General features: G+C 38.3%; 1 protein-coding gene across 1 annotated transcript in view; it reads right to left on the bottom strand.

The window, feature by feature from the left end:
* GRIN2A (glutamate ionotropic receptor NMDA type subunit 2A) overlaps window positions 1–18,334 on the bottom strand; it is a 1,242,307-nt gene extending 1,223,973 nt beyond the window's left edge. The window contains exon 1 of the mRNA XM_044089077.1: window positions 17,748–18,334. Within this exon, the coding sequence (XP_043945012.1) occupies window positions 17,748–18,334 (587 nt within the window). The remainder of the gene's footprint in view (window positions 1–17,747) is intronic.
* Window positions 18,335–18,635: the final 301 nt, after the last annotated feature.

Here is an 18,635-nt window from a genome sequence, read left to right as displayed (position 1 = left end):
TAATGATTTCAGTTTTTGTCTTTGCTATTGTGCTATTGATGTTATTCCACTGGGATCCAATATATGTACACATATATATTTATTTATTTAACATTTGTTTACTGGAAAAGTCTGACTTGGAACAAAGCCAGTTTTCATCAGAGGCCTGGGAGAAACACTCCAGATGCATGTTTTTGTAGTATGGGAGAAAACTGGAGCAACCGGAGGAAGCCCACACAGACAACCTGCAGATTCCACACAGACAGCACCCCAGCCAAGAATTGAACCGGAGAACCTGTTGCTGTGAAGTGACAATGCAACCACTGCACCACTGTGTTGTCCAATATCAACTTGGGAGGAGATGATTGACAACCTTGACTTCTTGGTTAAGGATGGCCTGCACCTCTGTCCTCATGGCTTGCATATATTGGCCAGAACTTTTTCCATAGTATCATTTAAAGACAAGGTCATTCTCCTCAAATTACTTACATAGCCCATTAAAATCAAAACTATATAAAAGTAGCACCACTGAATGCTAGATGCCTAAACAAGAAGTTACACTCCTTACATCATTCTTAACTATCGAAAATAAAGGAATTTGCATAGTTACCAAAACAAGGTTTCAAACAGCAGTAGCACTCCCACAGTGTAGGATTACAATACCTACCAGTCTTTCAGACCCACAAAGAAAATAGTGTTTTGGAGGGAGTCATGTTTGCATTCTTAAGATGTCATCTTGTCTCAAGATTCTTATGCCAGGACAATGACCTGCAGCTGATCCATATCCTTTAGACAGTGAATAAAACTCAGTGCCCCTCCATGGCACCTGCAGCCCACGAGGCAGCTGTAAATAATCTTACACCCCTTCGTGTGGAGCCCAGCACTATTCTTCAACTATTCCTCCATTATTGTGAAACCTTCACCACCACAAATAAAGATGTGCAGAGATTCCTGGACATCATTACTGCCAGCTCCAGCTTTACATCAACTGCTTCAGGTTCCAAGAAGGGGTTCAAAATTGTTTGACCTGGAAATAACCAATATGGCCACCCAATGTTGAACACCTACAGTTACCATATCACTGCTCATTTCTACCTTTAGAGACTACACTAAGGCAAGCCCAATCTAGATAATTGATGACCTGATAAAATTCAGGCACCCTAATCACCTAATGACCCCATGCATCAAAGCATCTCTTCCCGAAGGATATAAATGCAGTGATTAATTCATCCACAGAGCCTTCTTCAGCTATGCCAAAAACCTTAGTGGTAATACTTACTCAGAGCTAATAAATAACAACACTTACTCTTCTGCTGAGGACACAGTCAACATATTAGTGGACAAAAACAACTCTAACTTTATTCTCCTATCTTCCCCTAAATTATCAGGCAAAGATATCAAGGAGTCACAGTTTTGTCCCTCAGCTGAGACATTAAAGCAGGTTCCATCTGCTTGAGTTGGTGCTTAAAAGATCCCATGGTACCAAAAGTGTAGAGGTTCTTCATTAAAACATTGCATAAAACAAATATACTATAAACATATCACATTATTATTCTGATGACGTTTCTTACAGAATAAATGAAAGTGTTACTCTTTACAAGGTTCTGTTGCTACTTTTCTGAACTGGAATACACATTTGTCAGTTTGTGACTGGTTGGAGTCTCTGCAGACTTGCTGCTTTCTTCTTAATTCTTCATTTTCTGCTATTTTTTTACCTTTTTTCCCCATATCTGTCTTTAAAAAATATTACTTCTTTTTCAGTCTTTTCCTGATCATGTACTATTTCCCACTCTTTGTCAAAACTTTTTCTATTGGGATGTTTTGCTTCGTAACTTGCTTTCCGAAAAAAGGTGAAACTTAATTTTTGTTGCGCTGCCCTTGACACTGTCTGCTTAAGAACGTCTGCATTCACTTTCAGTTTTGCTCATGTAGCATGTAGTTTCTCCGCTTAATATATTTTTATTATTCTGTTCTATCAGATCCATTAGTTTCCAAGTTAATTTCTCATACTTACTGTTTATTTTGAAATAACTTTTTTTCTACTGCCTCATATTTGTTTTTTTTACTTTATATACATATTCCATTCACTGCTCTGACCAGTTCTTATGCATAATTATTGTAGCCATATAACCGTTCCATAGACAGTTGGGTTTCTCTTTGAGTTCTTTCATTCAACTGTTTTATATCTTTTCAAATCTTAATTACGTTTTATTTATTCCAGTTCTTGACCAAATGGCCTCATGATCTGAAAAACTTGCTTTCTCCTTTCCTTCTCTAATCGCTTCTAAATTATGTCAAAATACTGTATAATCTATTTCAGCCTGTATACCTTTCCTTCTGTAGGTATAACTTCTTTTCTTACCCAGTTCCACTTCCTCTGCACCTAAAATCTCCGATGCCTAATGGTTAAGGTGTTTGCCTTACAAACACAAGGTGCAGGGTTTGAGTCTCACAAGGGATAATTGGCTAGGCTTACAATGACTCGAAAGGGCAGTTAGCTTAGCACTAACCTATAAAGTACAATAATCACTTATCACATATGGTTTCAATTGTTCAGATAATTTTCCTTCCTTACAATCGGTGTGCACAAATACACCAGTATTTATCATCAGTCATCATTTAATTTTAATATCCAAACTGGACTCCCTTTCTGGTATTACCACTATATGATCGACCACCTTAATAAGTTCCAGTTTATGTAACGCTGCCATTTTGCTGCACATCTTTCCACCTCCAGGTTCAACACTATTTCCTTTCCTCACAATCTTTCCAATTGTGCCATTTTGTCTTTTTATGAATCTTACATTCACCAAATAAAATAAACCTGCATCAAAATGTTCACACCATTTACAAATTATCATTCTAAAGACATCATTCACCCAACTATTAATAGTCAGATAACCTCATGTTAATTTAAATGTTCCTTTTTCTTTAATCTTTCTATCAATTTTCTTTTTCTCTCTTTATTTTACCCTTTTACCAATATTTTTTTTTGCATTTACTTTATGCCATTTTAAATTATCTTCTTCCTCACTGTCCCAACTCCCTACCTAAGTTACTTACAAAATTAATTTTCTGTTTCCTCTCTTTCTGTATATTTTTGTGCTTGCTTTCCCAAAACTTACTCAATTATTTTATCCTTCTCGTTTTCGTTAACATCCTCAAACTGTTCCTCTCCATTCACCTTTTCCACATTTTCATTGTTTATTTTCTCACAACCCATTATAAATGACGCTGCGTGTTACAGCTAATGTGTACTTTTGTATATCGTGTCTTTTTTCCCCATTGAGCGCATCTTCTTTTTTTCATATTCCCCAGTGAAATGTCTGACCCGTAAAACAAAAAAAAGTATCTTTGGTTGACCCTGGTACTTCAAAGCCTTTTATGCCATTAATATTAATTATATTAGGTAAATGCTGGATTTTGTTTCATTTAACAATTTTAAGCATCAGACCTTTCACAACCCCCATCCAAATTCCTCATATATATATATATATATATATTACTATATTTTTTACAATTTGACACATTTCTTTCAAATAACTTTTTAAGTCTCTCTTTCCACATTTGTTCTAAATTGCAAAGTCATTTTTTCCACACTGTCTCTGTTCTGTACTTCAAATACATTTGTGTTACATGAAAACACATTTTCTTCTGATTCGCATCACTTCATTTTTTCCTTCCCCATTTTCAAAAATTATGTCTCTAAAATTCCTTCAGATGCCTTTAGGAAGTGCTTTTTCTCCTAAAGGTGCCACTACATTCTCCAAAATGTTATATTTATTTAAGGATTTTAAAGTTTTTGATTTAATGTTTACTGTATACTTCCTTTTTGTTTCCATATTACCTCACTAATCTTACCATTAAATCAGTTTTGCTGTCACGTTTGTGCGTGTCCTTTTTTTCCCATGATCCTCCTTCTCTGGCTCATTTTCTGATCCTTCTCATCTTGCCTTCTGTGTTCTGTTAATCGTTTCTCCCCATGATACCTCTCAGCGATCCTTTAGTTCCTTTGCACAACATTTCTTGCACTACTAGATTCTGCAGCCCTCCTGATTGGAGAGTTGTAATAACAACATTTACCAGCCCCTCCAATCATTGTGGATCACCATCTTCAAATAGTTCTGGTGGAAACAGTAATTCTGAATTTGTCCCATCATGCTTCATTCCTTCTCCTTCTCCTTCTTACTCTTGTACTCCTCACTCTATCCGCCATGTTCTCTCATGCGATTCTCCTCCCAGTCTTCACGGCATCAGGAATGGAAGACTTAAACAATCTCAGCAGATAAGTAGAGGCAGTTCCCTGTGCCCTGGCCAAATTTCCCCTAGTAATATAAATACATATTGGGTCTCACTGAAAAGAGGCCACTAGCTTAGTGGAACTAACCCAGCCAATAAAGGATAAATAAATAAATTAATGTGTATGATGTGTGAAGCAGGATAAAGGGTAATGACAAATGAAAATAAATGAAACAATAATCCACATTAATATTTGTGGATTATTTCTCCTCTTTGACATTGAACTAGTATTTAAAGTGCATACACTTTCAGACACGATATTAAATTTTAGTATGCAAAGACATAAAACAGTGCTACTTTAAGGGGGGGGTTGTCTCTTCCTGTCTCTGCACAGAACAGCTGGTTCATAGGTTCATAGGTAGGTACTAGGCTATCTGCCCTAGGGCCTATGCAAGCCATGCCAAAAAGGTACCCTGGCTTTCTCTACCCAAGAAAATTATTTTCCTGTGCCCCTGTCGAGCAGAGCCACAGAGGTGATCCCCGGGTGAATTTCTTATTTCCCATCCAATCATCAAGATTTTTCTTGAAGAGTGCTAATGAGAAGCTTTGTTTGATATAGATAGGTAGTTTGTTCCAGAGTATGGGAAGTCTCTGGGACAGGAATCTATCCCTCCAGCATGTTCTGTTTATTGTGGTGACAAGGTTTAGGTCCATAGAGCGTGTAGCTCTGAGGGATTGGGATTTCTTTAAGTGGAGCATGTCCAACAGCTCTGGGTTTGACATAGCTTTGTACATTAGGCAGAGATTGCCTCTGAGTAGGCAATATGTGACGGAGTAAAGCTGGAGTTTTTTGAGACGGTTTGCATAGGGCATCTGTTTGAGGCCAGTAATCCTCTTTGTGAGGTATTTCTGCGGCCTTTCGAGTTGTTGATGTCTTGTGAGGTACATACCAAAAGGGGTGTTGTACTCTATAATGGGTCTAATGAGTGACAGTAGTGGGGAACAATGACCTCTTTTTTCCTGGATGAGAAACCTTTTGTGATGAGGTGTGCCACATAGAAGGATTTCCTGACTACTGTGGCAATGTGATTATCAAAGGAGAGACTACTGTCCACCTGTGTCCCAAGGTCTTATCACACTTTTGGTGTTAAGTAGACTACCACCTATGTGGTAGTTCATGGGTACAGAGTTTTTACCAAAGGGGTGACAATGCACTTTTTGGCAATGAGCTTGAGGCCATGGCTTTGACACCAGGTATCTGTCTCAGTGAGGCCCTTCTGTAGGATGTCCACATCGTTAGGAGTTTCAATTATGGCTCCTAATTTGCAGTCATCTGCAAACTTTGTTAGCCAAAGACCTTCTGTGTTAGCCTGTATTCAGAAAAGTACATACCAAACAGGAGATGACCCAGGACTGAACCCTGTGGTGCTCCACTTGTCACTGGTCTGAAGTTGGATTTGGAGTCTGCTACTTTCTCAGTGTGGGTTCTGTCAGTGAGCCAGTTGGCAACCCATATTGTAACATAGGGATTTATGCCTAGTTTAATGAGTTTACCTATAGTTCCAGAGTGGGGGATGGTATCAAAAGCCTTGGCGAGATCTAGATAGGCTGTGTGAACCACCTTACCCTCATCTACAGCTTTGGTGACTGCTTCAAAGAAGTCAATCAGGTTTAGGAGACATGATCTGCCTTTTACAAACCTGAACTGGGTGGGCTTTGGTGACTGCTTCAAAGAAGTCAATCAGGTTTAGGAGACATGATCTGCCTTTTACAAACCTGAACTGTGTGGGGTCCAGAGTTTGGAGATTGCCAATGTCTTTGTTTATAAGTTCCATGATGATACGTTCCAAGGCCTTGCAGACCAGGGTCATTAGGCTAATGGGACGGTAGTTCCCGGGGTCCATGTTGGCTCCCCCTTTGTGGAGTGGGATAACCGTCACTGTGCACCATACAGTGGGCACAAAGCCTGAGGTGAGGCTATGATTGAAAATGGTGCTTAGGTGGGGTGCCAGTTCATTTTATAGTTCATGTAGAACACAGCCTGGGATGTTGTCAGGTCCCATGGATGCTGTGTTCTTGGCTTTGGAGAGTGTGGATTTTACCTGTGCAGCCATGATTACAGGAACTTTGAATTCTTCTGGTATAGAAATGGGCCCTTTAGGGGGTGAGGGGGTAAAGTTAACATGGAACATATCTGCCAGGATGTTGGCAATATCAGTTGGTTCTGTATATTTAGTGCCATTGTGCTGTAACTCAGAGCAGATCTGAGTGTTGCCATTGAGATTCTTGACATAGCTATAGAATGCTTTGTGGTTGACTTTAGAGTCAGTGGTGATTTTGTTTTCATAACTAGCTTTGGAGGAGTTTATGAGCGATCTCTGCTTCTTACTGAGGCTGACCAGGGAGTTCTTCCAGTCATGGGATTTTACTCTTTTTTGCAACAGTTTCTTTCTTCTGTTGTAGAGTTTGTTTATGGCAGGAGACCACCAGATTGGCTTCCTTTTTTTGGAGGATGGCATCTTGGTTCTGTTAGGGATAGCATGATCCATGCACTCGTGGATGTGCTTATGAAGTGCATTTGTGTAGGATTCAGCCGTCGTACCTCTATTGTCCATCTACATGGGTATTGTAAAGTTTGCCATGTCTGTCTTAAGAAGCTGTAGGAAGGCTTATGAACTAAAATTGGGTGGCACGGTGCCTGGGCAATTTTTGGGGTCAAGGCTTGTAAAGGCTCCAGGGCCAGTAGCCTAGTACACACCTATGAACCTATAGTAACTGTGTAGACAGCAGCTGTTATACTACAAAAATCAGTGATCATTTTACTTAAAATTTACTTCCTGTAAGTGTTCTGCATGTCCAAACATAGTGGTTTTCCTTTATTTTGCAAGCTGCATCTGCTACATATATTTCATCACTTGGTAGTATGTAATATTTCACCTGTGCTTTACTTAAAAATCCATCCACTTAAATGTTCCATATGCGTGGACTTTGTGGTTGTGTCCCATTCCCATTTGGACTGTGTCATTTCATACCAAAACACTGTTTACATTGGAGCTACTGCTTCCTTGCATATTAAACCAAACCAATCAGTTATTTATTTGTTTTTGCCATCCTCTAATATGGTTTCTACTTTTTCAGTTATCTGGTGATAACAGCTCTATAACTTGTATTACGTATTCCTTACGTTATGCTTCCAGTATGATGTACCGCAGTATTGTCATTAATATGCTGGTGACAACTAGCTCTTTTTTATTTTTAAGTTGCCCAATGTTTAGTTGCTTTGTTCAGTAGGCACTGCTTAGGTCTTGGTTCTTGTCAGCTTGACACTTAAGCTGAAACACCAATGGCATACTGGCTTGTTCACTGAGGTTGCCTGTATCAGCTTACTCCATTGGTTGAGGCTCATATGCCCTCCTACTTCAATGGCCACTTTATGAGTGTATTGGATTGGAATAATGCACAATCATTTAGAGACAGAGCTCTCAAATATCTGTTCAGCTCCCCAAGTACTATGGTTTTACTGTAATGAAAGACAACTATCGGCCACTCAGCTTCTCTCATAGTGCTTAAGCCAGGGGTCTGCAACCTGCAGCTCTGGAACCGCATGTGGTTTTTCCACCCCCTCTGCAGTGGCTTCCTAGAGCTTTGAAAAATAATGGCCACTCTACCGCACAACACACACACACACACACACACACACACACACACACACACACACACACACACACACACACACGCACACACACACACAGATACACACACATGCACACGCGTGCACACACATGCACCCACACAGGTGCACATGCACACACACACACACACACACACACACACACACACACACACACACAGACATACACACACACACATACACACACACACACACACACACACACACACACACACACAGATACACATGCACACACATGCACACGCGTGCACACACATGCACCCACACACGTGCACATGCACACACACACACACACACACACACACACACGTGTACACGCGCACACACACACACACACACACACACACACACACACACACACTCACACACACACACACACACACACACACACACACACACACACACACACACACACACAGTGAATGAGCGATGGACATTAAATATTGCTCTTAGAAACTTAGAAACTTGCTAGAATAACACTGTTTCTGTTGCCATGAATTCCACACACATAGAGCAATCGAGCGATCCCAGCAGCAGCATCTTCTGAAAGGTTTCTGTACCTCTCTTACCTCTCAAACTCTCACCACAAGAAATCTGGAGAGCGCCACAAATCAAGGAGGACAAGGAGCAAGAATAAGGACTGACTTTAAATATCGATGTTAGAAACTTAGAAACTTGCTAGAATAACATGGTTTCTGTTAACATGCATTTTACACACACACGCAGTTACCTCTCAAATGTGCAGATTTCTTTCAGAATGCCCTGACTTTTCCCCTCATATTCTTGGTCTGTTTCTCATAAAATTGTGGTTTTCTGCCAAATCGTCGAGGGCTGAAGTAAAAAAAAAATATTCAGACATTTGAGTTTCAGACTTCATACCCTTCAGAAAATTAATGCTAACACAAAATCTGTTATTCTATCAACTTTCTAAGTTTGTAAGAGCAATATTTAAAAAGTATCTCTATTTTTGGGCCTTTGTGCCCCATTATTTATGGCTTTGTCCAGATTTTTTGTTCTATGAGGTCGAGTGATATAACACACACACACACACACACACACACACACACACACACACACTGAGAGAGATCAAGCAATCCCAGTAAAGGAACAAAAATAGGGATGGATTTTAAATATTGCCCTTATAAAGTTAGTTATTTTATATTTAGTATAATACTATATATATAACACTTTATATACTGTGTTATCTTCATTTTAGGGGTCAGATAGGTTTTGTGGCTCCCAATGAATTTTATTTGGTGGGAGAGGGGCCACAAATGGCTCTTTTGATAGTGAAGGTTGCAGACCCCTGGCTTAGTGTGATGCAAGCCGGTACCAATTAAGAAGTGACACAGTACAATATAGTCCACAACAAGTAAACACTAAGCACTAAATGTTTGATGATTATTGCATTTTTTTTCAAACAGAGCTTAGCCCATATGACAGTTATACCAACAGGGCCTAGGCCTCATGTCACTTATGCAAACAGAGGCTAGGCTTTATAAGCCATAGGACACTTAGCATACAGGTCTAGGCTATATGCCACTTATGGAAACAAGTGCAGAGTCATATGTTTCTTAAGGAAACAGGGCCTATGCCATTTAGCACATACAGATTTGCTTAAAAAGACTTAAAACTATTTACCTCACCCTACCAGACAGTTATACTCTTATTGGAGGTCGTACCTGACTACTGCTAATGTTGATCGCATGGTTTTAAGGGCAGTACTTGGGATTATGTATAAGGTATTGTATCCTATTATTCATTACATGGAAATGTAGACTTTATGGTAGACTGCAGTTACAAGTAATTTTAAAATATTTTCTGTAGATGTTCAACATTTAACATGATGCTGCCTCATCATTATTATAACTTGGCAAGAATGCGAGAGGCTTGGATTCCACTCGTTTGATTATAGCCCTGAATAAAATTATTTATATATTTATTTACATATTAAATGAGTTAGCAAACGGTCCCAAAGGCCCTCTTCAATAAATCTACTTGCAACTGCTAAGATGACAATAGTTATGTCAATTATCATTCAATGTCAAAAATACTAGAAAACATTTAATAAACTTTTCTCAACATTTTAATGTGGCATCTTATATGCAAATATTTCACATGTATAGGGGTTTATATATTATATGTATGATTGCCATGTATTTTATGTATATCTTAGATTGCATTTTGTATAGATCAGTTTTCTCAATGTCCTGTGACTGGATCTTTTAATGCATTTACTCCTTCAATTACTTGTGAATTTTGCTGTATATTCATTTTGTAGATAATATTGTTTGTTGAGAGAGACCGTGATGCATTTTCTAAACTTTGAGCTCCTGTGATGGCTGACTAGGTCAATAGATCGGTGCACTTACCCAGTGAACAAATAGTAAATAAAGTAAATAAATAATGGAAAACAAAGCAATATATAAGATTAAGGTATATTTAAAAAAGCAGTCAGTATTTAACAAAAGTTCATTCACATATAGTGAGTGTATATTCTAAATACACATCTACAGCAAGAACTACGTTGTGCACATAGCAGTGTTATCACATGAGAAAAGCTCTGCATGCCGGAGGAATTACTCATAATCATTAAAGCATTTATTTAACATTTATTTACCAGGAAAGTCAAATTTGGAACAAGCCAATTTTCAGTGGAAGCCTGGGAAGAAATGCTTGATATACATGTCTTTGTAACATGGGAGGAAACTGGAGAACCTGCACAGAAGGCACCCCAGCTAAGAATCAAAACAGAGAACCTCTTGCTGTGAGGTGACAACTCAAACCACTGCACCATCCATGTAATCTCACTGAAAAGAAATTGATAAGTTTCAAACCTGGATTGTGTTTGTTCCTTTGTGAGCTTATGAGGTAGTTTGTTCTACCAGGCTGGACCAACATTTGAGAATACTTTTTTACAAGTGTCACTTTTGGAAGGGCGGGTGGTAAAAGACAGAATTTTATTATTGCAGGCTCTAAGGCTTCTACAATTCTTTGTTTGCTAGACTGCATTGAATATCTCAAGCTGAGAAAGGGCTCATGCTTTTAGTCATATAAAATGCTCATGAAAACTTCAGATGTTTTTATTTTGTGCATTTTGTACAATGCATAAACACTTTGTAACTCTGCAGTGTGTAAACAGCAGACTTTAGTTTCATTGAAAAAGGGGTTCCAATTAGCTCAAAGGATTAATAGTGTGGACTGTTAACAATTCGCTTTCTGTAGTCCAGGGTTTGATTCCTGCAGCCTTCCTTTGTCTACTAGTATGAATCTGAGCAAGTTCCTTAACCTGCCAGTGCTCTTCAGTCACCCCTGAGAAGGGCAATTATTCCAGTGGGGTGTACCCAGTCAGCAAACAAGTAAAATAAATACATAAATAAAAAGAATGTGCAAGATATATGCTATGCTATCCATGGCAAAATGTGGTATGTATCCTCAAATAAAATGCATCATCTTGGACAGGTTCAGAGCTGTGCAACACCATTAGACTGAGCAAAGGTAGAAGGGTTTTATGTTCTGGAATTCAGTAATTATGTTAACTATTATTATTATTATTATTATTATTGTCAGATAAAAATCTAGGTTAGCACTAACACTATGAGATTATATTTAAGCAATGTCTGGTAGCACTGTGCCATAGTGCTTATTAATGCAGGTCCAGAACACTTGGTTCGCTGATTCACTTTATAATTGGGGTTCCTTCTGTTTTGCCTCTGTGATGAATACCTTCTCTGTTTGTTTTGGCCTGGTATGTAGTTTCCATCATGTGGTATAGGTGAACTGGCACAGAGCCAAAGAATCTGTTGGTGTGTATGCATCTTATGAAGGACAGGCTGCTGCATCAAGAGGAAAAGTTCTCTGAATTAGACCCAGTAAATCTAAAAACAAAAAAGTCCTGCTCCCCCTATGATGCCAAGAAAAGGATAAAGCACTTTCACAGAATAAATGAAGAGAGGAATAAATTACAAGTCTACAAGCTGTGTACATTACGGAGTTCATTTATTTGACTAAGTGATATAGTCAAACTTCTGACTTTACACAGTGCTTGAAATTCTTTTATTTGCACAGTGTTAGCTGCATAAATTGCCTTGGCTTATAAGACACTCAGGCTCTGGACTTACTGATACTAAATTACTAACATCTAATCTTCACACAAAAAGGCTGACTCAGTCCTTATTATAAATGATAGGAATGTGCTGATAAAAATATTTCCCAAAGCCATTCCAGCATAAAATGGTTATTTTTTTACTCAAATGTTTTTTAATCAGCACATTAACAATAAAAATGAAAGTGCGGGTAATAAAACATAATATGTTCTGCAGTAAAGAGTCCCCTTAACAAACCTGCAATATTAAACATGTTTTTTATGCTCCAATGTACTTCATGCAAAAAGAAGAGCTGCAAAATACTCTGTCTGCAGCGAAGAACAATGTCGATTCAAGAAGTCTCATTCTATTTGCTTCCTTTTAAACTGTACCAATGCAAACGTAAGAACAGACTGACATCATTACAAAAATGTGACTGTGTCATTGAAGAAATGTAATTAGTAGAATGATCAGTGTTTAAACATCCTTAGTTTTTATTTGCAGCACTAATCCTAAGTCATCACTGTGATTCTTTACATCTGCCTTTCAACAAGAGAGTTAAAAACATTTTAGAGGAATGTTTTCTTCCATATGATTAATATTTCATTGTTGTTTTATAAATCATGGGGTCACAGTGGTAGAAATAGAGTGAGGTAGAGCAAACATCTTTATTCCCTATACCAGGCTTCTGCTGACCGTGTCACATTCCTTAGTATTCCACAATGAGACAGGAAATAAAATCAAGCAAAGAGTTGGAGAAGTTCCCTGATGTCCTGGCCAAATGTTCCCTAGTAGCATAAATACCACCTTGGGTCTCCCCTGAAAAGAGGCTACTAACTCAGTGGGACTAAACTGGTCAGCATGTAATAATAATAAAGATGGTGATGATGACGATGGTGATGATGGTGATGACGATGATGGTCATGATGATGATGGTGATGATGACGATGATGCCGATGATGATGATGGTGATGATGGAGATGACGATGATGATGGTGATGATTATAATGGTGATGATGGTGATCATGATGATGATGATGGTGATGGTGATGATGGTGATGATGGTGATGATGGTGGTGATGATGGTGATGATGGTGATAATGATAATGGTGATGATGGTGATCATGATGATGATGGTGATGGTGATGATGGTGATGATGATGGTGATGATGGTGATGATGCTGAGGATAATGGTGATGATGGTGATGGTGATGGTGGTGATCATGATGATGGTGATGATGGTGATAATGATGATGGTGATGGTGATGATGGTGATGAGATGGTGATGATGATGGTCATGATGATGATGGTCATGATGATGATGGTCATGATGATGATGGTCATGATAATGGTGATGATGATGATGATGCCGATGATAATGGTGATGATGGAGATGATGATGATGATGATAGTGATGATTATAATCGTGATGATGGTGATCATGATGATGATGATGGTGATGGTGATGATGGCGATGATGGTGATGATGGTGATGATGATGGTGATGATAGTGATGATGATAATGGTGATGATGGTGATCATGATGATGATGATGGTGATGGTGATGATGGTGATGATGATGGTGATGATGGTGATGATGATAGTGATGATGGTGATGATGATAATGGTGATGATGGTGATCATGATGATGATGGTGATGGTGATGATGGCAATGATGGTGATGATGGTGATAATGATGGTGATGATGGTGATGATGATAATGTTGATAATGATGATGGTGATGGTGATGCTGATGATGGTGATGATGATGGTGATGGTGGTGATGATGACGATGATGGTGATGATGATAATGGTGATGATGGTGATCATGATGATGATGATGGCAATGATAGTGATGATGGTGATGATGTTGGTGATGATGGTGATGATGATAATGGTGATGATGATGGTGATGGTGATGGTGGTGATGATGATGGTGATGATGGTGATGATGATGATGGTCATGATGATGATGGTGATGATGATGGTGATGATGACGATGATGGTGATGATGATAATGGTGATGATGGTGATGATGATGATGATGGTGATGGTGATGATGATGATGGTCATGATGGTGATGATGACGATGATGGTGATGATGATAATGGTGATGATGGTGATCATGATGATGATAATGGTGATGATGGTGATGATGATGGTGATGGTGATGATGGCAATGATGGTGATGATGGTGATGATGATGGTGATGATGGTGATGATGGTGATGATGATGGTGATGATGGTGATGATGGTCATGATGATGATGGTGATGATGGTGATCATGATGATGATGATGGTGATGGTGATGATGGCAATGATGGTGATGATGGTGATGATGGTAATGGTGATGATGGTGATCATGATGATGATGATGATAGTGATGGTGATGATAGCAATGATGGTGATGATGGTGATGATGATGGTGATGATGGTGTTGATGATAATGGTGATGATGGTGATCATGATGATGATGATGGTGATGATGGTGATGATGATGATGATGACAATGATGGTGATGATGGTGATGATGATGATGGTGATGATGGTGATGATGATGAGGATGGTGATGGCAGCGATAATGATGGTGATGATGATGGTGATGATGATGCTGATGGTGATAATGATGATGGTGGTGATGATGGTATGTCCTTAGTATGTCTACAGCCTTCTGCAGCATGGGTGGGCATTGAATGCCATGACTAGACAGGGAGGTGCTCAGGTGGCACATTCACAAGATGATCACCCCCCTCCCTTAAAATAGAGAAACAGGGGCTGCACTGTGAGTTCTCAGAACAGCAAGCCCCTCCCGCCATCATTAACAGCTACCCATGTAAGGAACCTAATTTCTGTAGTTTGTATAAGAAATGTCATTATTTTTGCCACTATGTATAGTTCATGACTATAAATGAGTACCGGATACATAGACTGACCAATAAACTAAAACCTTCACCCTGTTATTCAGCTGTCATATCTCAATCACCACACTGGTACAATACCTGTAGTACTGCCAGTTTTGTACACATCCACTGGTCAAATTTCCAAACCCTCTTCTCTTTGTCTTCAACAAGAACTCAGGATTAGTAAATTGTTTCATCTGAGGTAACTGCCCCTCCCCAAGCTAAAAGTAGCGTACTCATTTCTATGAATGATCAATGACCTCGGATGTGGAGAAAGCGATTGTTAGACACAGAATATATTTAAGGCAGAAAACACTCTTGTATATCAATTAAAATGTGGTCACAGTGTAGGGGAAGTAATACTTCATTACACTTAAAGATTGTTTTAATTTACAAACATGTATCAAATGAATACAATTTATCTACATTTTAAATACAAAAGCTCAGCAGGTTTGGAATGTTATATTATGCATTTTAATGTTCAGTACAAATATCACATCATTTATGCCCACCATGGAGTTTTACTTTATGAATTTTAGTCTATTTTTGATTTGCATCTATGATTCAGTCCATTTGGATGTGCATCTTCCAAACAGCTCTCACCTTGATGGGAAATTCCTTGGATTCCACACCTGATTATCTATCTATGTTGTTAATATTTGTGAACTCAGCAGCTCATCTTTATTAACATATAACTGTTTCAGAATCCAGGGTGAGATGTATGTCACAGCCACTATTTGGAGTCATTATACTAATGCATACTGAAGTACATCTGTCAGGATTTCACTCTATGCCTAAATCCTGAACAAACATAAATGGTTTTATTGCCACAATTACATTTTACTACATGTATATCTTATCACTGAAATGATAGTTTGTTATTTATTTCACTGAAAGCCCACAGATGTGCTTGCAAGATATAATACAAGACCTAAAGCCAGAAAAGATTTAGCACCTTCCCCAAAACGAATTTAACTCTGCTAATGAGCATGTATGTTTCCTGAGAAGTATATACTACATTAAGCGAAAATGTTAAAAAGTCCAGAGATATCCCAAGTATCCTTCTGTCTGCTAGATTTAAAAAGTCCAGCGATATCCCAAGTATTATTCCATCTGCTAGATTTAAAAAGACCAGAGATATCCCAAGTATTATTCCATCTGCTAGATTTAAAAAGTCCAGAGATATCCCAAGTATTCTTCCGTCTGCTAGATTTAAAAAGTCCAGAGATATCCCAAGTATTATTCCATCTGCTAGATTTAAAAAGTCCAGAGATATCCCAAGTATTATTCCGTCTGCTAGATTTAAAAAGTCCAGAGATATCCCAAGTATTATTCCATCTGCTAGATTTAAAAAGTCCAGAGATATCCCAAGTATTATTCCGTCTGCTAGATTTAAAAAGTCCAGAGATATCCCAAGTATTATTCCATCTGCTAGATTTAAAAAGTCCGGAGATATCCCAAGTATTATTCCATCTGCTAGATTTAAAAAGTCCAGAGATATCCCAAGTATTATTCCGTCTGCTAGATTAAAAAAGTCCAGAGATATCCCAAGTATTATTCCGTCTGCTAGATTTAAAAAGTCCAGAGATATCCCAAGTTTTATTCTGTCTGCTAGATTTAAAAAGTCCGGAGATATCCCAAGTATTATTCCGTCTGCTAGATTTAAATAGTCCAGAGATATCCCAAGTATTATTCTGTCTGCTAGATTTAAAAAGTCCAGAGATATCCCAAGTATTCTTCTGTCTGCTAGATTTAAAAAGTCCAGAGATATCCCAAATATTATTCCATCTGCTAGATTTAAAAAGTCCAGAGATATCACAAGTATTATTCCGTCTGCTAGATTTAAAAAGTCCAGAGATATCCCAAGTATTATTCTGTCTGCTAGATTTAAAAAGTCCAGAGATATCCCAAGTATTCTTCTGTCTGCTAGATTTAAAAAGTCCAGAGATATCCCAAGTATTATTCCGTCTGCTAGATTTAAAAAGTCCAGAGATATCCCAAGTATTATTCAGTCTGCTAGATTTAAAAAGTCCAGAGATATCCCAAGTATTCTTCCATCTGCTAGATTTAAAAAGTCCAGAGATATCACAAGTATTCTTCCATCTGCTAGATATAAGTCCAAAAAGCAAAAGCTTTCTTTGGTGGAATGATGAACTACTATATAATGAGACTTCTGTGACGATTTTCCTAATCATTCCAGTCTAAGTAACGTTAAATACTTCTAACGTTTGCATTGTTGTGCTTCCAGTTGTTTTGCAGAGTTTTGTCACTGCGGAAAGGGGTAATTACTTGAAGATTTTATTTGCATTCTCTATAGGTTGGGACAACTTAGTTTTGTCTTCATAATCAAATAAAACTAAATACAATTGATTATTCAATATTGTTTTGCCAGTGTGATATTAAAAACAATCCATGTTGGATGCAACTGACTGCTTTACATACACACAACATCCTTTAAGCAATGAAATCTGTTGTTGGTTTTAAGTTAGTGATGTCTACTACAAAGCACAGTAACCTTTGTGCATTTAGGAACATTTTAAAACCAGAAAAGCTACTCCGTTGAGGTGCAACCATTTCACTGAAAGCTCAGTTAAGGGATCAAACATGCTTGGCATCACATGTTGTAATGCATCTTTATCTCGCACTAGAATCATTTTCATACACTCAATCACAATGAAGGGAAGTGTGGTACGTAACAACGAGAGATTAACAGTATAATCTACACCTGAACTGCAAGAATGAAAAGGATCCTGGAAAGCAAGTGGTGCATCTCATGAAAAAGACAATGTTTGTCAAAACAGAAGCCTCTAAAGGAAAGCAAAGATCATGAGGAAACTGAAATGCTAGACTTACTTGTGTAACGTATGAGAAGGTAGCTCATTTCTTTCCAGTTGACCATAGCAGCTTGTTTTGGCTTCCGGAATGAAACTGTAATGTTTGAGCATTTCTGACGCAGCGGTAGTAATAATCCCAAGTGAGTCCCTCACTCGCCCTTCCAAGGTGTAATCCCACTCATCATATGAGACAGAAATCATACCAGGGGGAAATTCCTCTGGGGTCAGATCAGTGTTGCCTGTCACCAGGCTGGGTACTATCCAAGTATAACCATAGCCAGTCAAACCCAAAGACTGAGCTTCATCTAAAATATAAACTGCTTCATCTTTAGAGCAATATAGTAAAATTACCGCAGACTGGATTTTCTTCAGCTGGATTTGAGCCTTGGAATCACCATCCACAGCATCAAGTGTGATCACATTCATAAGGTCCCAGCCAACAAAGCTATGTTCGACAATGTTTTTAATGTATGCTATGAAGTCCTGGTATCCTGGAAAGTGGCTGGTGACAATCGTAAACACATGCCAATCATATTCCTTCATAATGTCGAGCATGAGGAGTGCTTGTTGTTGAATGGAAGCCCCAAATTGGAAGAACATTGACATCTCGTCCTGAAATACATAATAAAATTTCAGTTAGTCTGATTGGGAAGGAAGCATTTGTAAAAACTACACACCTTTTTTGAACAGTGCATTTAGTAGGTACTTAAAATTAAAAATCAAGCTTGTATGGCTGCATGCATGAAACAGTATGTCTTCTTTAAAGAATTCTTAACAGAAGAAACTGACGTCATACATGCCAATAACAATAATTTCACCCAATACAAAATAAATGTACTGCAGAAAAATCAATTTCTCTATGATACTAGCAAACATATAGAGATATACTGAAGGATGCAATGGCCAG

Source organism: Protopterus annectens, chromosome 12.part0 (genome assembly GCF_019279795.1).
Source record: "Protopterus annectens isolate FY-2018-M chromosome 12.part0, PAN1.0, whole genome shotgun sequence".
In the NCBI taxonomy this organism is placed as follows: domain Eukaryota; kingdom Metazoa; phylum Chordata; order Ceratodontiformes; family Protopteridae; genus Protopterus; species Protopterus annectens.
This window is presented reverse-complemented; position numbering and strand designations above follow the sequence as displayed.